The sequence below is a fragment of the Triticum urartu genome, chromosome 4 (assembly GCF_003073215.2).
Source record: "Triticum urartu cultivar G1812 chromosome 4, Tu2.1, whole genome shotgun sequence".
Lineage (NCBI taxonomy): Eukaryota > Viridiplantae > Streptophyta > Magnoliopsida > Poales > Poaceae > Triticum > Triticum urartu.
Window position 1 is genome coordinate 108,031,117 of NC_053025.1, and position 25,483 is coordinate 108,056,599.

General features: G+C 43.9%; 1 protein-coding gene across 1 annotated transcript; it reads left to right on the forward strand.

Annotated features, from left to right (window-relative positions):
* The first annotated feature begins 11,053 nt into the window (after positions 1-11,053).
* On the forward strand, positions 11,054-13,261 carry LOC125553639. Its single transcript, XM_048717396.1, has 3 exons — positions 11,054-11,208; positions 11,296-12,124; positions 12,206-13,261. Exons 2-3 carry the CDS (start codon positions 11,321-11,323, stop codon positions 12,932-12,934), a joined length of 1,533 nt encoding a protein of 510 aa, XP_048573353.1. The 5' UTR covers positions 11,054-11,208; positions 11,296-11,320; the 3' UTR covers positions 12,935-13,261.
* The last annotated feature ends 12,222 nt before the right edge of the window (positions 13,262-25,483 follow it).

Genomic DNA, 25,483 nt, shown 5'->3' on the forward strand with positions numbered 1-25,483 from the left:
CGGTTGATGTAGTCGAACGTCTTCGCGATCCAACCGATCCAAGTACCGAACGTACGACACCTCCGCGTTCAGCACACGTTCAGCTCGATGACGTCTCTCGGGCTCTTGATCCAGTTGAGGCCAAAGGAGAGTTCCGTCAGTACGATGGTGTGGTGACAGTGATGATGAAGTTACCGGCGCATGGCTTTGCCTAAGCACTACGACGATATGACCGAGATGTGTAACTATGGAGGGGGGCACCGCACACGGCTAAGACAAATCTTGGAGTGCCTTTGGGATGCCCCTACCCACGTATATAAAGGAGGGAGGAGGAGGAGGCCGGACTAGGAGGGGCGCGCCTATAGGGGGAGTCCAACTAGGATTCCCAACCCTAGTTGGAGTCCCCTTCCTTTTCCAAGAGGGGAGAGAGGGAAGGAGTAGGAGAGGGAGAAGGAAAGAGAGGGGGCGCCGCCCCCTCCCTAGTCCAATTCGGACTTGCCATGGGGGGCATGCGGCCAACCCTCGTGGTCTTTCTCTCCTTTCCCGTATGGCCCATTAAGGCCCACTACTTCCCCCGACGAATTCCCGTAACTCTGCGGTACTCTGAAAAATACCCGAATCACTCGGAACCTTTCCGATATCCGAATATAGCCTTCCAATATATCGATCTTTACGTCTCGACCATTTCGAGACTCCTCGTCATATCCGCGATCTCATCCGGGACTCTGAACAACCTTCGGTACATCAAATCACATAACTCATAATACAAATCGTCATGGAACGTTAAGCGTGCGGACCCTACAGGTTCGAGAACTATGTAGACATGACCGAGACACATTTCCGGTCAATAACCAATAGCGGAACCTGGATGCTCATATTTGCTCCTACATATTGTACGAAGAGCTTTATCGGTCAAACCGCATAACAACATACATTGTCCCTTTGTCATCGGTATGTTACTTGCCCGAGATTCGATCATCGGTATCATCATACCTAGTTCAATCTTGTTATCGGCAAGTCTCTTTACTCGTTCCATAATGCAACATCCCGCAACTAACTCATTAGTCACGTTGCTTGCAAGGCTTATAGTGATGTGCATTACCGAGAGGGCCCAGAGATACCTCTCCGACAATCAGAGTGACAAATCCTAATCTCGATCTATGTCAACTCAACAAACACCATCGGAGACACCTGTAGAGCATCTTTATAATCACCCAGTTACGTTGTGACGTTTGATAGCACACAAGGTGTTCCTCCGGTATTCGGGAGTTGCATAATCTCATAGTCAGAGGAACATGTATAAGTCATGATGAAAGCAATAGCAATAAAACTAAATGATCATTTATGCCAAGCTAACGGATGGGCCTTGTCCATCACATCATTCTCTAATGATGTGATCTCGCGTTCATCAAATGACAACACATGTCTATGGTCAGGAAACTTATCCATGTTTGATTAACGAGATAGTCAAGTAGAGGCATACTAGGGACACTCTGTTTTGTCTATGTATTCACACATGTACTAAGTTTCCGGTTAATGCAATTCTAGCATGTATAATAAACAATTATCATGATATAAGAAAATATAAATAACAACTTTATTATTGCCTCTAGGGCATATTTCCTTCAGTCTCCCATTGCACTAAGTCAATAATCTAGTTCACATTGTCATGTGATTTAACACCAATAGTTCACATCTTTATGTGATTAGTTCACATCTCTATGTGAATAACACCCAAAGGGTTTACTATAGTCAATAATCTAGTTCACATCGTTATGTGATTAACACCCAAAGAGTGATCATGTTTTGCTTGTGGGAGAAGTTTAGTCAACGGGGATACCACATTCAAAGTCGTGTGTATTTTGCAAATTTTCTATGTCTACAATGCTCTGCACTGAGCTACTCTAGCTAATCGCTCCCACTTTCAATATGTATCTAGATCGAGACTTAGAGTCATCCAGATCGGTGTCAAAGCTTGCATCGACGTAACTCCTTACGACGAACTCTTTGTCACCTCCATAACCAAGAAACATTTCCTTATTCCACTAAGGATAATTTTGACCGATGTTCAGTGATCCACTCCTGGATCACTATTGTACCCTCTTGCCAAACTCATGGTGAGGTACACAATAGGTCTGGTACACAACATAGCATACTTTATAGAACCTATGATTGAGGCATAGGGAATGACTTTTGATTATCTTTCTATTTTCTTCCGTGGTGGGGTTTTGAGTCTTTACTCAACTTCACACCTTGCAACACAGGCAAGAACTCCTTCTTTGACTGTTCCATTTTGAACTACTTCAAAACTTGTCAAGGTATGTACTCATTGAATTTTTTATCAAGCGTCTTGATCTATCTCTATAGATCTTGATGCTCAATATGTAAGCAGCTTCACCAAGCTCTTTCTTTGAAAAACTCCTTTCAAACACTCCTTTATGCTTTCCAGAAAATTCTACATTATTTCCGATCAACAATATGTCATTCACATATACTTATCAGAAATGATGTAGTGCTCCCACTCACTTTCTTGTAAATACAGGCTTCACCGCAAGTTTGTATAAAACTATATGCTTTGATCAACTCATCAAAGCATATATTCCAACTCCGAGATGTTTGCACCAGTACATAGATGGATCGCTGGAGCTTGCACACTTTGCTAGCACCTTTTGGATCGACAAAACCTTCCGGTTGCATCATATACAACTCTTCTTTAAGATACCCATTAAGGAATGCAGTTTTGACATCCATTTGCCAAAATTTCATAATCATAAAATGCAGCAATTGCTAACATGATTCGGATGGACTTAAGCATCGCTACGGGTGAGAAGGTCTCATCATAGTCAACTCCTTAAACTTGTCAAAAACTTTTTTCGACAATTCAAGCTTTTTAGATAGTAACACTACTATCAGCGTCCGTCTTCCTATTGAAGATCCATTTATTCTCAATGGCTTGCCGATCAACAGGCAAGTCCACCAAAGTCCACACTTTATCCTCGTACATGGATTCTATCTCAGATTTCATGGCCTCAAGCCATTTTGCGGAATCTGGGCTCATCATCGCTTCCTCATAGTTCGTAGGTTCGTCATGGTCAAGTAACATGACCTCCAGAACAGGATAACCATACCACTCTGGTGCGGATCTTACTATGGTTGACCTACGAGGTTCAGTAGTAACTTGATCAGAAGTTTTCATGGTCATCATCATTAGCTTCCTCACTAATTGGTGTGGGAATCACTAGAACTGATTTCTGCGATGAACTACTTTCCAATAAGGGAGCGGGTACAATTACCTCATCAAGTTCTACTTTCCTCCCACTCACTTCTTTCGAGAGAAACTCTTTCTCTAGAAAGGATTCACTCTTAGCAACAAGGATCTTGCCTTCGGATCTATGATGGAAGGTGTACCCAATAGTTTCTTTTGGGTATCCTATGAAGACGCACTTCTCCGATTTGGGTTTGAGCTTATCAGGTTGAAACTTTTTCACATAAGCATCGCAACCCCAAACTTTAAGAAACGACGGCTTAGGTTTCTTGCTAAACCACGGTTCATACAGTGTCGTCTCAACGGATTTTTAGACCCAGCCCTATTTAACGTGAATGTAGCTGTCTCTAATGCATAACCCCAAAACTATAGTGGTAATTCGGTAAGAGACATCATAGATTGCACCATATCTAATAAAGTACGGTTATGACGTTCGGACACAACATTACATTGTGGTGTTCCAGGTGGCGTGGGTTGCGAAACTATTCCACATTGTTTCAAATGAAGACCAAACTTGTAACTCAAATATTTGTTTCCGCGATCAGATCATAGAAACTTTATTTTCTTATTACGATGATTTTCCACTTCGCTCTGAAATTCTTTGAACTTTTCAAATGTTTCATCAAGTAGATATACCCATATCTGCTCAAATCATCTGTGAAGGTCAGAAAATAATGATACCCGCCGCGAGCCTCAACACTCATTGGACCACACACATTAGTATGTATTATTTCCAACAAGTCTGTTGCTCTCTCCATTGTTCCGAAGAACGGAGTCTTAGTCATCTTGCCCATGAGGCATGGTTCGCAAGCATCAAGTGATTCCAAAAGTCCATCAACATGGAGTTTCTTCATGCGCTTTACACCAATATGACCTAAACGGCAGTGCCACATATAAGTTGCACTATCATTATTAACTTTGCATCTTTTGGCTTCAATATTATGAATATGTGTATCACTACGATCAACATTCAATAAACCATTTATATTGGGTGTATGACCACAGAAGGTTTTATTCATGTAAATAGAACAACAATTATTCTTTGACTTAAATGAATAACCGTATTGCAATAAACAAGATCCAGTCATATTTATGCTCAACGCAAACACCAAATAACATTTATTTTAGGTTAAACATTAATGCCGAAGGTAAAGGGAGTGTGCGATGGTGATCTTATCAACCTTGGAATCACTTCCAACTCACATCATCACCTTGCCCTTAACTAGTCTCTGTTTATTTTGCAACTCCCGTTTCGAGTTACTACTCTTAGCAACTGAACCAGTATCAAATACCGAGGGGTTGCTATAAACACTCGTAAAGTACACATCAATAACATGTATATCAAATATACCTTTGTTCACTTTCCCATGCTTCTTATCCGCCAAGTATCCAGGGCAGTTCCACTTCCAGTGACCATTTCCTTTGCAGTAGAAGCACTCAGTTTCAGGCTTGGGTCAAGCTTTGGGTTTCGTCACGGCAGTGGCAACTTGCTTGCCATTGTTTCTTGAAGTTCCCTTTCTTTTCCTTTGCCCATTTTCTTGAAACTAGTGGTCTTGTTAACCATCAACACTTGATGCTCTTTCTTGATTTCTACCTTCACTAATTTTATCATCGCGACGAGCTCAAGAATCATTTTCGTCATCCCTTGCATATTACAGTTCATCACGAAGTTCCCGTAACTTGGTGATAGTGACTACAGAACTCTATCAATCACTATCTTATTTGAAAAATTAACTCCCACTTGATTCAAGTGATTGTAGTACTCAGACATTCTGAGCACATGCTCACTGGTTGAGCTATTCTCCTCCATCTTGTAGGCAAAGTACTTGTCAGAGGTCTCATTCCTCTCGACTCAGGCATGAGCCTGAAATACTAATTTCAGCTCTTGGAACATCTTATATGCTCTGTGGCGTTCAAAATGATTTTGAAGTCCCGGTTCTAAGCCGTAAATCATGGCGCACTAAACTATCAAGTAGTCATCATACCGAGCTTGCCAAACGTTCATAACGTTTGCATCTGCTCCTGCAATAGGTCCGTCACCTAGCGGTGCATCAAGGACATAATTCTTCTGTGTAGCAATGAGGATAATCCTTAGATCATGGACCTAGTCCGCATCATTGCTACTATCATCTTTGAACTCATTTTTCTCTAGGAACATATCAAAATAAACGGGGAGCTACATCTTAAGCTATTGGTCTATAACATAGATATGCAAATACTATCAGGACTAAGTTCATGATAAATTAAAGTTCAATTAATCATATTACTTAAGAACTCCCACTTAGATAGACATCCCTCTAGTCATCTAAGTGATCATGCGATCCAAATCAACTAAACCATGTACGATCATCACGTGAGATGGAGTAGCTTTCAATGGTGAACATCACTATGTTGATCATATCTACTATATGATTCACGCTCGACCTTTCGGTCTCAGTGTTCCGAGGCCATATATGCATATGCTAGGCTCGTCAAGTTTAACCCAAGTATTCTGCTTGTGCAAAACTGGCTTGCACCCATTGTATGTGAACGTAGAGCTTATCACACCCGATCATCACGTGGTGTCTCGGCACGACGAACTGTAGCAACGACGCATACTCAGGGAGAACACTTATACCTTGAAATTTAGTGAGAGATCATCTTATAATGCTACCGCCGTACTAAGCAAAATAAGATGCATAAAGGATAAACATCACATGCAATCAATATAAGTGATATGATATGGCCATCATCATCTTGTGCCTTTGATCTCCATCTTCAAAGCACCGTCATGATCACCATCGTCACCGGCTTGACACCTTGATCTCCATCGTAGCATCGTTGTCGTCTCGCCAACTATTGCTTCTACGACTATCGCTACCGCTTAGTGATAAAGTAAAGCAATTACATGGCGATTGCATTTCATACAATAAAGCGACAACCATATGGCTCCTTCCAGTTGCCGATAACTGTGTTACAAAACATGATCATCTCATACAACAATTTATATAATCACGTCTTGACCATATCACATCACAACATGCCCTGCAAAAACAAGTTAGACGTCCTCTACTTTGTTGTTGCAAGTTTTATGTGGCTGCTACGGGCTTAGCAAGAACCGTTCTTACCTACGGCATAAAAACCACAATGTGGTATAGTGATTGATTTTTGATCTTCAGAAAGAACCCTGTTCATTGAATCCGATTCAACTAAAGTTGGAGAAACAGACACCCGCCAGCCACCTGTGTGCAAAGCACGTCGGTAGAACCAGTCTCATGAACGCGGTCATGTAATGTCGGTCCGGGCCGCTTCATCCAACAACACCGCCGAATCAAGAAACAACTAGTGACGGCAAGCAATATGTATATACCCACGCCCACAACTCATTTGTGTTCTACTCGTGCATCTAACATCTACACATAGACCTGACTCTGATGCCACTGTTGGGGAACGCAGTATTTCAAAAAAAAAATCCTACGATCGCGTAAGATCTATCAGGGATGCATAGCAACGAGAGGGGAGAGTGTGTCTGCGTACCCTCGTAGACCGAAAGCGGAAGCGTTTAGTAACGCGGTTGATGTAGTCGAACGTCTTCGCGATCCAACCGATCCAAGTACCGAACATACGACACCTCCGCGTTCAGCACACGTTCATCTCGATGACGTCCCTCGGGCTCTTGATCCAGTTGAGGCCGAAGGAGAGTTTCATCAGTACGACGGCGTGGCGACAGTGATGATGAAGTTACCGGCGCAGGGCTTTGCCTAAGCACTATGACGATACGGCCGAGGTGTGTAACTGTGGAGGGGGGCACCGCACATGGCTAAGACAAATCTTGGAGTGCCTTTGGGATGCCCCCTGCCCAGGTATATAAAGGAGAGAGGAGGAGGAGGAGGCCTTCCTAGGAGGGGCGCGCCTATAGGGGGAGTCCAACTAGGATTCCCAATCCTAGTTGGAGTCCCCTTCCTTTTCCATGAGGGGGAGAGGGAAGGAGTAGGAGACGGAGAAGGAAAGAGAGGGGGGCGCCGCCCCCTCCCTAGTCCAATTTGGACTTGCCATGGGGGGGGGCGTGCGGCCAACCCTCGAGGTCCTTCTCTCATGTCCCGTATGGCCCATTAAGGCCCACTACTTCCCCCGGTGAATTCCCGTAACTCCCCGGTACTCCAAAAATACCCGAATCAATCGGAACTTTCCGATATCCGAATGTAGCCTTTCAATATATCGATATTTACGTCTAGACCATTTCGAGACTCCTCGTCATGTCCGTGGTCTCATCCGGGACTCCGAACAACCTTCGGTACATCAAATCACATAACTCATAATACAAATTGTCATGGAATGTTAAGCGTGCAGACCCTACGGGTTCGAGAACTATGTAGACATGACCGAGACACATCTCCGGTCAATAACCAATAGCGGAACCTGGATGCTCATATTGGCTCCTACATATTGTACGAAGATCTTTATCGGTCAAACCGCATAACAACATATGTTGTTCCCTTTGTCATAGGTATGTTACTTGCCCGAGATTCGATCATTGGTATCATCATACCTAGCTAGTTCAATCTCGTTACCGGCAAGTCTCTTTACTCGTTCTGTAATGCAACATCCTGCAACTAACTCATTGCCACATTGCTTGCAAGGCTTATAGTGATGTGCATTACCGAGAGGGCCCAGAGATACCTCTCCGACAATCAGAGTGAAAAATCCTAATCTCGATATATGCCAACTCAACAAATACCATCGGAGACACCTGTAGAGCATCTTTATAATCACCCAGTTACGTTGTGACGTTTGATAGCACACAAGGTGTTCCTCTGGCATTTGGGAGTTGCATAATCTCATAGTCAGAGGAACATGTATAAGTCATGATGAAAGCAATAGCAATAAAACTAAACGATCATTTATTCTAAGCTAACGGATGGGTCTTGTCCATCACATCATTCTCTAATGATGTGATCCCGTTCATCAAATGACAACACATGTCTATGGTCAGGAAACTTAATCATCTTTGATTAACGAGCTAGTCAAGTAGAGATATACTAGGGACACTCTGTTTTGTCTATGTATTCACACATGTACTAAGTTTCCGGTTAATACAGTTCTAGCATGAATAATAAATATTTATCATGATATAAGGAAATATAAATAACAACTTTATTATTGCCTCTACGGCATATTTCCTTCACAATGATAATCAAGATCCGACCCAAATGGACTAAGAGTTTGGGGATCCAACTTGCCCTTCATTTGGAGTTGGGACAATATCAAACCCAATCCGAGCAAGAAGAAAAAGAAGTCAAAGACGACACAGGCAAGAGATCATACATTCTCAACTTTGAGGATATCTTGTTGGTTCGATCTTGGTTGGCCACAACAATGGATCTCATATGCAGCACGGAGTAAAAGGGGAACAAGTATTTGGAAGGAATATTATGAACAAAAGCAATATATGGAGCCGCATCCTATCGCCACAAACCGCAATGTGGCGTCTCTCGAACATCGATGGGAGATCATTCAAGGGGAAGTGAACGAGTACGTTGGCTACTATTCACATGTGCTTGGCTGCCATCAAAGTGGGATGGGAGTGGCAACTCACGTAAGCTAAATTACTTCATCTTATCATCATTTGCATATGCTTGTGTTTTGTTGCATTCTCATTGACATACATATTTTGTTTGCTAGACAGTGATGGCGGCCACTATGTATCAAGAAACGGAGAATATGCCATTTAGTTTTAGCCATTTGTTGGATGATCTTGAATGGCAAACCAAAATAGACACAACTTGTGGCCGATCTCAAGGCCAGCAAGAAGAGTAATGATGGTTTAAGCTCCCACCAATCAATTAGGTTGGACGAAGAAGAGGAAGATGTTGCAGTGGAGAATGAAAGATCCACTGTGCCAAGGAATAAGCAGCAAGTGATGGGAAACAAGTGGGAGAAGGTGGGGGCCTCTTGTGATGGCTACAAAAATGTCCTTCACATGGACGAGCATTTTTTCTGTTAGGGCGAACAAGAAAGAGGACAGGTACAAGCTCATTATGGATGCACAAAAGGAGATGAATTAGGACCTGGAGAGGGCGAACAGTAAGTTTCAAATTTAATGGAGAAGATCGAGTTGGAGAAGAAAGAGGTGGTGATCAAACGGGAGCTCGAGAAGGTCAAGACATTCGAAGAGATTGAGCTTGAGAAGGAGGGGTTGCAAATCGCACTAGACAAGAAAGATGCGGAGATAATGTTGACGGACAAAAGCCTCTTGAATGAGTATGCAAACAAGTGGCTTGCGGGGATGAAGAAAGAGATGAACGAGCGCAGTATGAGGCGACGAGGATGGCTATGGCAGCAGCGTGGCATGCGGCAAGGATGCAGCCGGAGTAGGGGGGCAAGGAAGGAAACAGAGTAGGTGGCATGTATGGCCTCCGTCGAGTGATTCGTCTAGCGAGCGGGTGATCCGTTACGCTCGGATTTTGATTTCATTTTGACATTTCCAAAATGTCAAACTATATTTATTTTAATTTGTCGTATTTGTTGTGAACTATGATTTGTAACATATGATCTACGTGTATGAATTGTATTGGTTTGACGATCCACATTTAAGATGTGTGGATGTACGGCATCCTAAATAAGAGGTTGTTCCGTGTTGTTTGCAGACACACCCGGATACACCCGCAAACTTTATAGAGGGCCGGACTTGTCCGGATGTCGATGCTCTAAATGTAGATATGTATTCCTTGCTAGGTGAAAGAATAATATTAGTGTGAAAATTGACACAGTGTTCTTTATACTACCTTGACAGTTGATGAATAAAGTAAAAGTTCTCTCATAAAAAATAAATAAATCGCCAGAGGGTGTACAATGTACAGATCCAGGCTTCTACTATTTGCATAGGCACACCTTTGCGAGCTGAAGCTCCGGCCCTTCTCTTGCGGCTCAAGTGGCTAAGCGCCTGAATATTGTTCAGCCCACTTTCCTCACAAGTTGCCTTTCGTTGGCATTATAAACATTTCTGATGCTACTATCCCTTGGACTATCAGAAAGGTGTTAGCAAAGTTTTTCTTATTCTTCGTTGTTCTTCATTTTCAAATTTCAGGTGTTTTATATTTTTAGGGGATTAATGATACGCCCACAATGTAGCTCATTGGGTTCTTAGATACTCCCTCCATTTCATAATGTAGTGCGCCCATATTTTTTAAGATTTAACTTTGATCGTAAATTTAACTACCGAGACCGATGTTTGCGGCGAGAGCAAAAATTATATCATTCAATTCATATTTTTTCTATGAATTTAGTGATATAATTTTTGTCCCGCCGCAGTCGGTCTCGTTAGTTAAATTTACGGTCAAAGTTCAATCTCAGAAAATGTGGACACACTACATTGTGAAACGGAGGGAGTAGCATATGTTTGTTTTGCTTGAGCTCACAGAAATATGACTTGCTCGGTAGCTTCTCTTTCAAATTTTCAGTTTCAGGGCTTTGTAATTCACGCTGTACACTGTCATTGAGCTGAAATGATATGTTTGGCGTGCGCCTTCTGTTGTTAAAAAAGAAAGATCGGCAGAGCGTGTGAAGAAGGGGGATGTTCCTTACTCACGAAGCCAAACTAGACGAGACGAGACGATCGAGCTAGCTAGCTAGCTAGCTGCGCAGGCAGTGTGTGATGACGTCCGACTAGACTGGTGTAAGATGAAGTGACGGGTCTGCTCTCGCCCTTGACCAGACCAGATCAGACCAGAGTTTTCACGGCCGCTCGTGGTCTCACACTCTCTCACCTCACACCCGAATCAACGCGTGCGCGTTCTCCACTGCAAGCATGCATTAATGCACACGTTCCAAAGCACGCCAGCACCCAGCACGGCCCTCGAAAACACTAGCCTGGCTACTCACTCGGTCTCACTCCACAGTCCACCGCTCAGAGCGAAGAAGGATCGTCTCTTCCGTAGAAACGTCGCTCCCTCTCCTCCATAGCTCGCAGCTTCCTCTTGCCAAATGTAAGTCTCTCTTTTTCTACATCTTCTCGCATGTTTCGAACCATCTATGAATCGCACGTTGGATCCTTACTCCGCTCAATCGTTCAGCCGGGCGCAAACCCGCCGGAGATCTATGGCGGGCCAAAAGAAACCGGCAGACCAGCAGAACAAGAGGCAGCGGGTTTCCGAGAACGCCGAGAGCAGCAACAAGAAGTTCAGCATCAAGGAGGTAGTTGGTTCGGGGGTCACCGGGACGCGGCCGTTGGCATCGCCCAGTCCAGTTGCCAAGGCGAAGCCAATCGCGGTGGTGAAGCCAACGGCCGCTACGGTGGCAGTAACCGGTCCAGTGGCCACCATGGCACCGGCATCGGCAGCGCCCAGTCCGCTTGCCAAGGCGAAGCCAACGGCCGCTACGGTGACAGTAACCGGTCCAGTGGCCACCATGGCACCGGCGGCGCCCAGTCCGGTTGCCTTGAAGACGCCTACGCCGGCGCCGCCCAGTCCAGTGGTCACCATGGCACCGGCACCAGCAGCGCCCAGTCCAATGGCCACCATGGCACCGGCGCAGGTGGCGCCCAGTCCGGTGGCTACGAAGACGCCGGCGCCGGCGGAGCCCAGTGCAGTGGCCACCATGGCACCGGCACAGGTGGTGCCCAGTCAGGTGGACACGAAGACGCCGGCGCTAGCGGAGCCCAGTGCAGTGTCAACGAAGACGCCGACGCTGGCGGCTACGGCGACGCTGGCCGCCGTGGTGAACCCACCGGCCACGGTGAAGCATGAGCCGGAAGACGGAGGCGTGCTCGAACTCGATGAACAAGTAACAGCAGCCATGGTAGCTGTGGCACCAGCGGAAGAGGAGGCCGTCATCTTAGAGGTGAAGAAGAAATGGTTTCACTGCGCCGCGTGCCCTGCTCCCCTCAAGCGTCCCATATTCATGGTAATACATAGTCGAACTAACCGAATGTCCGTAAAAAAAGCAAGGTTGATTCATAGACATGCATGGATTTGTGGATTGCAGTGCGGGAATGGACACGTCGTGTGCTGCGCCTGCGGCGGCGGCGGCAATGGCAATGGCGACGGCGGAGCGAACAAGCACTGTGATTTGTGCGGCCGCGCCACCGCCTACACCCACATCCCCTACATGGACGGCCTGGTCGACGCCTACCAGGTGCCGTGCCCCTACAGGAATTTCGGCTGCGCGAGGTCCATCGCCTACCATTCGGCCGCGGACCACTCGGCCAAGTGCGCGCACGCGCCCTGCTACTGCTTCGAGTGCGCGTTCCAGGGCTCGCCGGCAAGCCTCTTGCGCCACCTCACGGAGGAGTCCGGCCGGCATTGTTGGCCCATGGAGAAGATCAAGTACGAGACCTGCCGCCCGCTCGTCGTGCCGGCGTCGGAGCACCGCCTTCTGCTAGTGGCGGAGGAGGACGGCCGCGTGTTCCTCCTGGCAGTGGGCGCGGGGAGGGGCGCCGCCGGCGTCCGCCCCGTCAACATCGTGTGCGTCAGGGGCAATGTCGATGCCGACGCGAGGCCGGTGTACACAGGCGTGCTCTGGGTGGATGGTCCTCCGGCCGGCGCAGGCCACCTCAGGAGCAGCCTCCAGCTGAAAGGCGACGTGGCGAACTGCGGAGTCCCCGGCGAGGTGGACATGGAGCACGGGCGCCTCCATGCGCATGTCAATCCGGAGATGCTGCACGGGGAGTCCAAAGAGATTCATCTGCGCATTTGCATTACCAAGTTCTGGTGAATTAGCTAGCCCCCGAGTTAAGTTGAACGAATCACTGCAGACCGTATTGTCAGTAGTACGTTAGTGGCTGCGTGCTGTTCTATTTTGGTTTGGTCCGTGTGTGCTACTATAACTGTCCATTCCCAGTGGCTTTATACATGAACCATGGTTATGGGCCTTCACTAATTAGCACCCGATGATTCGCCCTTGAGTGAAATGCGTTGAAGAACCTAATTTTTGAGTAAGACCTGTGAGAGGATTTGGGGCACACGGATCTGGGGCACGCGGATTCTTTGCCGTTGAAGTTGGTCTCTGTATTTCGTGTATTGGTCGGTGTATATCAGTAAACATTCGCATCGTAAAGTTAAAGTATTAAACTTGTTTCTGTTGATTCGTTTACAAAGGTACATATATTTCGAAACAGTATCTGTAAAAATGCACACTAAAACGCTAGACTTTTGCTGAAAGCGTTATGTGTTCTTCTCTTCATATATGTTCTATAAGTACCCACTGCTTCTCCTTTCCTTTTTATTTTGAAAGGTCCAGCATCAGCAAAATAATAAGGTGGTGAAGGTCCTAAGACCAGAAGACCTGAAGGTCAAAGAAAAAGAAAAACATCAGCCCTAATAGCTGTAGCACAACACTCAAAAGAAAATCACATAAGACAACACAACTCCGACTCCGGTGGTGAACTGCAAAGAGAGTAGGCAAGGTTAGCGTTACAGAGGATTGCAAAACGAACCACCTATCACGCGTCATTGTATACCACCAGTGCCCCGCCACCACGGCTTCGACTTCACAGCAACAAACAGTCGAGGCAACCCCACAGACAAGACGGAGAAGAAGAGCCGACTACCACGACCAATGCCACGCCTTCGACATGCTCACTACCGTCATTTGTTGCCACATAAGTCACCGTGCACGTCCAGTCATAGGAAGCAACAATGGGAACAACGTTCAAGACGACGCCACCGCCCGACCCTGCAGCAGGATCTGAGCTTTCACCCGAAGAAATTGATCTGCGAGTAGAGGCTCTGAAATTCCCTATGACGCCTCCAAGGATGATAACGACGCCCACGGGCGCCGTCGCCGCCGGCCGGCCAGCACCAGCCAGGCTTTCACCCAGGGCGGCCACTCCCACGCAGCAGGTCGAGGTCGACCCGTGCCTCCACTGGACCGCGCACCCCCCACACAGCAAGCGCGCCACCGTTGTGTAGGGCCACCAGCTAGCCTCCCCGACGACGTGCCTCCAGATACCAGATCGGGTCGTGCACCCCGCATCCAACCGTAGCCAGAGCCTCCCTGCTCCAGCACCGCCCCCGTTCGCGAACTGACCGCGATCACCATGCGCCGCTACACCTAGATCCGCGCTGCCTAGAGGCCTCCAGCCCAGCACGCCTCCTACGTGCCAGATCAACGCATCCCGGAGCCCCATGCGCGCCCCTCGCGACTGGCATGCCGCTGATCCACGCGGAAGCGACGCCTAAGCACCATGTGCACGCGGCTCCTCGGATCTGGCCGTCTCACCGTGTCGCAACCACCGTACGCCACGTTCCCCTGCAAACGAGCGCTCCCGCGAGCTCGCGGGCGCCCGTCGCCTCCGCCGGCTTCAGCTTGCCTCATGCCTCCACGAGCCATGCGCACGCCCGCGCGTCTCCGCCAGCTCCCCGCACCGTCCCAACACCCCCTACAGACGAGCGCCCTGCACCGCCCGAGCTACACGAGAGGGCGAAACCGAGAGGCCCGCCACCGACGACCCCATGCGTGATTTTCCCGACTGCGGAAGGGGAGGGAGGCGGGGGGAGGCGGGGGAGGGGGAGTTCGGGGGCAGCTAGGGTTAGCGCCCGAGTCGCCCGTGGGAGGGCGACGCGGGGCTCCACAACGAGATAAACATGTATTCTCTCTTTAGAACTCTTGTTCTTCTCTTTTTAGAACTCTTGTGTTCTAATAGTACAGCTGGTGGCACAATGAAAGGCATAATCTGGAACTTGCGGGGGTTCGGGCAGAGGGATTGCCGGCGGCAACTGCTGCCTCTTGAGCACTGCGTTGGTTTTCCCTTAAAGAGGAAAGGGTGATTGATAACCCACAAGTATAGGGGATCGCAACAGTTTTCGAGGATAAAGTATTCAACCCAAATTTATTGATTCGACACAAGGGGAACCAAAGAATACTCTCAAGTATTAGCAGCTGAGTTGTCAATTCAACCACACCTGGAAACTTAGTATCTGCAGCAAAGTGTTTAGTAGCAAAGTAATATGATAGTAGTGGTAACGGTAACAAAAGGTAACGGTAGCAAAAGTAATGTTTTTGGTATTTTGTAGTGATGATAGCAATAGCAACGGAAAAGTAAATGAGCGAAGAACAATATATGGAAAGCTCGTAGGCAATGGATCGGTGATGGAGAATTATGCCGGATGCGGTTCATCATGTAACAGTCATAACCTAGGGTGACACAGAACTAGCTCCAGTTCGTTGATATAATGTAGGCATGTATTCCGAGCATAGTCATACATGCTTATGGAAAAGAACTTGCATGCCATCTTTTGTCCTACCCTCCCGTGGCAGCGGGGTCCTTACGGAAACTAAGGGATATTAAGGCCTCCTTTTAATAGAGTACCGGAACAAAGCATTAACACATAGTGAATACATGAACTCCTCAAACTACGGTCATCACCGGTAAGTATCCCGATTATTGTCACTTCGGGGTTAACGGATCATAACACATAATAGGTGACTATAGACTTGCAAGATAGGATCAAGAATACTCATATATTGATGAAAACATAATAGGTTCAGATCTGAAATCATGGCACTCGGGCCCTAGTGACAAGCATTAAGCATAGCAAAGTCATAGCAACATCAATCTCAGAACATAGTGGATACTAGCGATCAAACCCTAACAAAACTAACTCGATTACATGATAGATCCCATCCAACCCATCACCGTCCAGCAAGCCTATGATGGAATTACTCACGCATGGCGGTGAGCATCATGAAATTGGTGATGGAGGATGGTTGATGATGACGATGGCGACGGATTCCCCTCTCCGGAGCCCCGAACGGACTCCAGATCAGCCCTCCCGAGAGGTTTTAGGGCTTGGCGGCGGCTCCGTATCGTAAAACGCGATGATTTCTTCACTCTGATTTTTTTCTCCCTGGAACACAATATATGGAGTTGGAGTTGGAGTCGGAGAGGCAACAGGGGGCCCACGAGGTAGGGGGGCACGCCCTAGGGGGGCAGGCGCACCCCCACCCACGTGGACAGGTGGTGGGCCCCCTGGCCTTCATCTTTTGCAAGTATTTTTCATATTTTCTGAAAAGTTGCTCCATGAAGTTTCAGGTCATTCCGAGAACGTTTGTTCCTGCACATAAATAACACCATGGTAATTCTGCTCAAAACAGCGTCAGTCCGGGTTAGTTCCATTCAAATCATGCAAGTTAGAGTCCAAAACAAGGGCAAAAGTGTTTGGAAAAGTAGATACGTTGGAGACGTATCAGTGATGCAGCAAAGTAGCGTAAGTATTTCCCTTAGTTTTTGAGAACCAAGGTATCAATCCAGTAGGAGGCTACGCGCGAGTCCCTCGTACCTGCACAAAGCAAATAACTCCTCGCAACCAATGCGATAAGGGGTTGTCAATCCCTTCACGGTCACTTACGAGAGTGAGATCTGATAGATATGATAAGATAATATTTTTGGTGTTTTTGTGATAAAGATGCAAAGTAAAATAAAAAGCAAAGGAAATAACTAAATATTGGAAGATTAATATGATGAAGATAAACCCGAGGGCCATAGGTTTCACTAGTGGCTTCTCTCAAGAGCATAAGTATTTTACGGTGGGTGAACGAATTACTGTTGAGCAATTGACAGAATTGAGCATAGTTATGAGAATATCTAGGTATGATCATGTATATAGGCATCATGTCCGAGACAAGTAGACCGACTCCTGCCTGCATCTACTACTATTACTCCACTCATCGACCGCTATCCAATATGCATCTAGAGTATTAAGTTCACGAAAACAGAGTAACGCCTTAAGCAAGATGACATGATGTAGAGGGATAAATTCATGCAATATGATAAAAAACCCCATCTTGTTATCCTCGATGGCAACAATACAATACGTGCCTTGCTGCCCCTACTATCACTGGGAAAGGACACCGCAAGATTGAACCCAAAACTAAGCACTTCTCCCATTGCAAGAAAGATCAATCTAGTAGGCCAAACCAAACTGATAATTCGAAGAGACTTGCAAAGATAACCAATCATATATAAAAGAATTCAGAGAAGATTCAAATATTGTTCATAGATAATCTTTATCATAAACCCACAATTCATCGGTCTCAATAAACACACCGCAAAAAGAAGATTACATCGAATAGATCTCCACAAGAGAGGGGGAGAACATTGTATTCAGATCCAAAAAGAGAGAAGAAGCCATCTAGCTAATAATTATGGACCCGAAGGTCTGAGGTAAACTACTCACACTTCATCGGAGAGGCTATGGTGTTGATGTAGGAGCCCTCCGTGATGGATGCCCCCTCCGGCGGAGCTCCGGAACAGGCCCCAAGATGGGATCTCGTGGATACAGAAAGTTACGACGGTGGAATTAGCGTTTCATCTTTTGCAGGTATTTTTCATATTTTTTGAAAAGTTGGTCCATGAAGTTTCAGGTCATTCTGAGAACGTTTGTTCCTACACATAAATAACACCATGGTAATTCTGCTGAGAAAAGCGTCAGTCCGGGTTAGTTCCATTCAAATCATGCAAGTTAGAGTCCAAAACAAGGGCAAAAGTGTTTGGAAAAGTAGATACGTTGGAGATGTATCAACTCCCCCAAGCTTAAACCTTTGCTTGTCCTCAAGCAATTCAGTTGACAAACTGAAAGTGATAAAGAAAAACTTTTACAAACTATGTTTGCTCTTGTTGTTGTAAATATGTAAAGCCAGCATTCAAGTTTTCAACAAAGATTATAACTAACCACATTTGCAATAATGCATAGGTCTCAAGTTTACTCATATCAATAGCATAATCAATTAGCGAGCCATAATAATAAATCTCGGATGACAACACTTTCTCAAAACAATCATAATATGATATAACAAGGTGGTATCTCGCTAGCCCTTTCTGATACCGCAGAACATAAATGCAGAGCACCTTTAAAGACCAAGGACTGACTAGACATTGTAATTCATGGTAAAAGAGATCCAGTCAAGTCATACTCAATGTAAACTAACAATAATGAATGCAAATGACATCGATGCTCTCCAACTGGTGCTTTTTAATAAGAGGATGATGACTCAGCATAAAAGTAAATAGATAGGCCCTTCGCAGAGGGAAGCATGGATTTGTAGAGGTGCCAGAGATCGGTTTTGAAACAGAGGTGAATAATATTTTGAGCGGTATACTTTCATTGTCAACTTAACAACAAAGAGATGGCGATATCTTCCATGCTACACACATTATAGGCGGTTCCCAAACAGAATGGTAAAGTTTATACTCCCCCTTCCACCAACAAGCATCAATCCATGGCTTGCTCGAAACAACGAGTGCCTCCAACTAACAAGAGTCCCAGGGGGAGTTTTGTTTGCAATTATTTTGATTTAGTTTGCATAAAGCATGGGACTGGGCATCCCGGTGACCAGCCATTTATCTCGTGAGTGAGGAGCGGAGTCCACTCCTCTTGAGAATAACCCGCCTAACATGGAAGATACGGACATCCCTAGCTGATACATGAGCTATTCGAGCATACAAAACAGGATATTTATTTGAAGGTTTAGAGTTTGGCACATACAAATTTACTTGGAACGGCAGGTAGATACCGTATATAGGTAGGTATAGTGGACTCATATGGAATAACTTTGGGGTTTAAGGGATTGGATGCACAAGCAGTATTCCCGCTTAGTGCAGGTGAAGGCTAGCAAAAGACTGGGAAGCGACCAGCTAGAGAGCGACAACAGTCATGAACATGCATTAAAATTAATCAACACCGAATGCAAGCATGAGTAGGATATAATCCACCATGAACATAAATATCGTGAAGGCTATGTTGATTTTGTTTCAACTACATGCATGAACACATGCCAAGTCAAGTCACTTAAATCATTCAGAGGAGGATACCACCCTATCATACCACATCATAACCATCTCAATAGCATGTTGGCACGCAAGGTAAACCATTATAACTCATAGCTAATCAAGCATGGCACAAGAAACTATGATCTCTAGTTGTCATTGCAAACATGTTTATTCATAATAGGCTGAATCAGGAACGGTGAACTAATCATATTTACAAAAACAAAAGAGGTCGAGTTCTTACCAGCTTTTCTCATCTCAGCCAGTCCATCATATGTCATCATAATTGCCTTTCACTTACACGACCGAATGATGTGAATAATAATAATAGTGCACGTGCATTGGACTAAGCTGGAATCTGCAGGCATTCAATAAACGGGAGAAGACAAGGCAATATGGGCTCTTTTGCCAGATAAACATAATACATATAAGAGCCACTTCAACAATTTAATTATGGTCTTCTCCTATCGACCCCCCAAAGAAAAGAAAAGAAACAAAACTATTTACACGGGAAAGCTCCCAACAAGCAAAAGAAGAACAAGAAATATTTTTGAGTTTTCTTTTAATTACTACTACAAGCATGGAAATTAAACTGATTAAAAGCTACAACTAATTTTTTTTGTTTTTCTTAAGGTTTATTAAACACACAATAAGAAAGCATAAAAAGGAAAATAAACTAGCATGGATGATACAATGAAAACGTATGAGCACCGTCATCTAGTAATGAGTGTGTGAGCACAAATGCAATGTCGGTGGGAAATACGTACTCCCCCAAGCTTGGCCTAAGTTGTTCTATGGCCACGGCTGGCCTGGCGGATATCCATAATAATAGTTGGGGTCGTACTAAGAAGAAGAAGAGGAAGACTCCGATTGCCACTGGCTGACAATCATCTCCGGATCCCATTGGTAATTAGACTTTCGTGAAGGATCAACTTGTGGTTCCGGTTCTGGCTCCATGGCTGGTGCAGGGTTCCGGTAGGCGTGAATAGCCTTCAACGGAACAAGGTACTGTCCTACAGATAAATCAAACAAAGAAGGAGCAGGCAGGGTAATAGTCTTAGGATGATGTTTATTAAAGAACAATTGATATTTAAGCTCTCATTCCCTATTCTTAACAATAAAATCATGTGCCACCATACTTTTATAATCTAGATAAACATGAGGCATCACTTTTTCTTCCTTCTCAAAATGCCTAATAGGTATGTTAAAATGTGCAGCTGGGCGTGAAGCATAGATGCCTCCAAAGATGGGGCCCTTTGTACGGTTCAGACTTAACCGTTTGGCAATAATGCCGCCCATACTAACAGAGTTATCACCATATAAACCATGGAGCAAAATAATAATATCAGGGATACTAAGGTTTCCACAGTTTTCACGACCAATTAAGCAACGACTAGCAAATAGTGCAAAATAACGTAAAACAGGAAAATGTATGCTAGTGATTCGTGCATCGGAAACCTTCCTTGTTTCCCCTACAGTGATAGTATCAATAAACCCCTCCACATCATTGCGATGTGGTTCTTCTGTCTTTCCCTCAAAAGGGACTAAACAAACCTAAAAAAAATCATAAAGTGACATCTCCTTTTGCTCATCATATAAATAAAACTCCACCATAGGTGGTGAGCTCCTAGAATGGAAATGAAAGTTTTGCACAAATATATTTGTGAGTAAGAGATACTGATCGCATTGGTCGTGGAGGAAAACGGTGAGGCCTGCATTGTTAGCCAATTCATGAAAATCTTCACAAATCTCGGTTGCTCTCAAGAAATCATCAGAAGGTCATTCACACGCCCGAACCTCCGCGGTGCGAGGCAGATTATACTTAGGCTTTGGTGCCTTTTCCTTCGAGCTTTGGCTCGATGAGCCCCTCAAAAGTCTCCTCATCATTTTCTGAAAAATTCTGAAATTTTTTAGTAACTTCAAAATAAAAGTAAACCAAACTCAATAATATTGATATCAACTACTCCTACAAGTGCCTAGGGCCTATATCATGCATCAAAACTACTTTTGACCATATAAATTTAACATGCAAGCTCAAGAACAGGGTCACCTAAGCAGCAAAAATTTGCAATGAATAAAGCACTAGAAAAAAACTAATTGGACCAATTGAGGAGTCACATACCAAGGAACAATCTCCCCAAGCAGTTTTGTGAGAGGTGCTTTGAGAAAGGAGATCGAAAATGGAAGCAAAGTGAGCTAGAACTCGTGCTTGAGTTGGATATTCGTGTTTGTGGGAGGAAGAAGAAGTGTATGGGTGAAAGGATAAGTGGAGGAGGGCCACCGTGGGCTCACGAGGCAGGGGGGCGCGCCCTCCACCCTCGTGGGCAGGTGGTTGACCCCCCTGCTGTGTTCTCAGTGCGAAATATTCTCAAATATTATAGAAAAAAATCATATTTAAATTTCAGGGCATTTGGAGAACTTTTATTTTCGAGGTATTTTTATATTGCACAGATAATCAGATAACAGACAGAAAAATATTTATTTTTATTTTATTTAATATAAATAACAAAAAGTAAAAGTGGGGTACAGAAGGTTGTGCTTTCTAGTTTCATCCATCTCATGATCATCAAAAGGAATCCACTAACAAGGTTGATCAAGTCTTGTTAACGAACTCATTCCGAATAACATGGAACCGGAGAAATTTTGAATAACACTATGTTTCCTCAACGGGGATATGCACATCCCCAATAATAGGAATATCATATTTCTTCTTAATGGTAGGAAGAGGAAATTCAAAACCTCCAAATATAATCGATGGAATTTTTCCAATAGAGTTGATACTATGAACTTGAGGTTGTTTCCTCGGAAAGTGTACCGTATGCTCATTACCATTAACATGAAAAGTGACATTGCCTTTAGTGCAATCAATAACAGCCCCTGCAGTATTCAAAAAGGGTCTTCCAAGAATAATAGACATACTATCGTCCTCGGGAATATCAAGAATAACAAAGTCCGTTAAAATAGTAACGTTTGCAACTACAACAGGCACATCCTCACAAATACCGACAGGTATAGCAGTTGATTTATCAGCCATTTGCAAAGATATTTCAGTAGGTGTCAACTTATTCAAATCAAGTCTACGATATAAAGAGAGAGGCATAACGCTAACACCGGCTCCAAGATCACATAAAGCAGTTTTAACATAGTTTCTTTTAATGGAGCATGGTATAGTTGGTACACCGGGATCTCCAAGTTTCTTTGGTATTCCACCCTTAAAAGTGTAATTACCAAGCATGGTGGAAATTTCAGCTTTCGGTATCTTTCTTTTATTTGTAATAATATCTTTCATGTACTTAGCATAAGGATTGGTTTTGAGCATATCAGTTAATCGCATACGCAAAAAGATAGGTCTAATCATTTCAGCAAAGCGCTCAAAATCCTCATCATCCTTTTTCTTGGATGGTTTGGGAGGAAAAGGCATGGGTTTCTGAACCCAAGGCTCTCTTTCTTTACCATGTTTCCTAGCAAAAAAGTCTTTCTTATCATAACGTTGATTCTTTGATTGTGGGTTATCAAGATCAACAGCAGGTTCAATTTCTATGTCATTATCATTACTAGGTTGAGCATCATTATGAACATTATCATTAACATTATCACTAGTTTCAGATTCATTTACCAGATTGAGTTTCAGCATCAGAAATAGAAATATCATTTGGATTCTCAGGTGTTTCAGTAATAGGTTCACTAGAAGCATGCAAAGTCCTATCATTTTTCTTTTTCTTCTTTTTAGACGAACTAGGTGCATCTACATTATTTCTCTGAGAATCTTGCTCAATTCTTTTAGGATGGCCTTCAGGATACAAAGGTTCCCGAGTCATTCGACCACCTCTAGTAATAACTCTAACAACATTATCATTATCTTTACTATTCAATTCATTGAGCAAATCATTTTGAGCTTTAAGTACTTGTTCTACTTGAGTGGTAACCATAGAAGCATGTTTAATAATAAGTTTAAGTTCACCTTTCACATTAGCCAGATAATCACCCAAGTGTTCAAGCATATTTGAATTGTATTTCAATTGTCTACTAAAATAAGCATTAAAATCTTCTTGCTTAGCCATAAATTTATCAAACTCATCTAAGCATGGGCTAGCAAATTTAGTAAATGGGATTTCAGCTTTATCATATCTATAGAGAGAATTTACCTTTACTACCTGTGTCGGGTTATCAAGACCATGAGTTTCTTCAATAGGTAATGGATTAAGATTATATGTTTCTTCAACAGGCGGTAAATTAAGACCATGTATTTCTTCAATAGGAGGTACATTCTTAACATCATCAGCTTTAATACCTTTTTCTTTCATAGATTTCTTTGCCTCTTGCATATCTTCAGGACTGAGAAATAGAATACCCCTCTTCTTCGGAGTTGGTTTAGGAATAGGCTCAGGAATTGGCTCCGGAGGTGTCCAATTATTTTCATTTGTCAACATATTATTCAATAGAATTTCAGCTTCATCCGGTGTTCTTTCCCTGAAAACAGAACCAGCACAACTATCCAGGTAATCTCTGGAGGCATCGGTTAGTCCATTATAAAAGATATCAAGTATTTCATTTTTCTTAAGAGGATGATCAGGCAAAGCATTAAGTAATTGGAGAAGCCTCCCCCAAGCTTGTGGGTGACTCTCTTCTTCAATTTGCACAAAATTATATATATCCCTTAAAGCAGCTTGTTTCTTATGAGCAGGGAAAAATATTTAGCAGAGAAGTAATAAATCATATCCTGGGGACTACGCACACAACCAGGATCAAGAGAATTAAACCATATCTTAGCATCACCCTTTAATGAGAACGAAAATATTGTAAGGATATAAAGGTAACGAGATTTCTCATCATTAGTGAACAGGGTGGCTATATCATTTAATTTAGTAAGATGTGCACAACAGTTTCAGATTCATAACCATGAAAAGGATCAGATTCAACCAAAGTAATTATATCAGGATCAACAGAGAATTCATAATCCTTATCAGTAACAAAGATAGGTGAAGTAGCAAAAGAAGGGTCAGGTTTCATTCTAGCATTTAGAGATTGCTTACTCCATTTAGCTAATAACCTTTTGAGTTCATTTCTATTTTTGCAAGCTAAAATAGCTAAAGAAGCTTCTTGATCAAAAACATAACCCTTAGGAATAACAAGTGATTCTTCATCATCACTTTCATCAGTATCATCAGATTCAATATTTCAATTTCTCTAGCTCTAGCAAGTTGTTCATCAAGAAATTTACCAAGTGGCACAGTAGTATCAAGCATAGAAGTAGTTTCATCATAAGTGTCATGCATATCAAAAGTGGCATCATTAATAACATGCGACATATCAGAATGAATAGCAGAAGCAGGTGTAGGTGTCCCAAGCTTACTCAAAACAGAAGGTGAATCAAGTGCAGAGCTAGATGGCAGTTCCTTACCTCCCCTCGTAGTTGAGGGATAGATCTTGGTTTTTGGATCTCCCAAGTTCTTCATAATGATAAGCACATATATATCCCAAGTGACTCAAAGAATAGAGCTATGCTCCCCGACAACGGCGCCAGAAAATAGTCTTGATAACCCACAAGTATAGGGGATCACAACAGTTTTCGAGGTTAAAGTATTCAACCCAAATTTATTGATTCGACACAAGGGGAGCCAAAGAATACTCTCAAGTATTAGCAGCTGAGTTGTCAATTCAACCACACCTGGAAACTTAGTATCTGCAGCAAAGTGTTTAGTAGCAAAGTAATATGATAGTAGGGGTAATGGTAACAGTAGAAAAAGTAATGTTTTTGGTATTTTGTAGTGATGATAGCAATAACAATGGAAAAGTAAATGAGCGAAGAACAATATATGGAAAGCTCGTAGGCAATGGATCGGTGATGGAGAATCATGCCGGATGCGGTTCATCATGTAACAGCCATAACCTAGGGTGACACAGAACTAGCTCCAGTTCATTGATATAATGTAGGCATGTATTCCGAACATAGTCATACGTGCTTATGGAAAAGAACTTGCATGCTATCTTTTGTCCTACCCTCCCATGGCAGCGGGGTCCTTACGGAAACTAAGGGATATTAAGGCCTCCTTTTAATAGAGTACCGGAACAAAGCATTAACACATAGTGAATACATGAACTCCTAAAACTACGGTCATCACCGGTAAGTATCCCGATTATTGTCATTTCGGGGTTAACGGATCATAACACGTAATAGGTGACTATAGACTTGCAAGATAGGATCAAGAACACACATATATTGATGAAAACATAATAGGTTCAGATCTGAAATCATGGCACTCGGGCCCTACTGACAAGCATTAAGCATAGCAAAGTCATAGCAACATCAATCTCAGAACATAGTGGATACTAGGGATCAAACCCTAACAAAACTAACTCGATTACATGATAGATCCCATCCAACCCATCACCGTCCAGCAAGCCTACGATGGAATTACTCACGCATGGCGGTGAGCATCACGAAATTGGTGATGGAGGATGGTTGATGATGACGATGGCGACGGATTCCCCTCTCC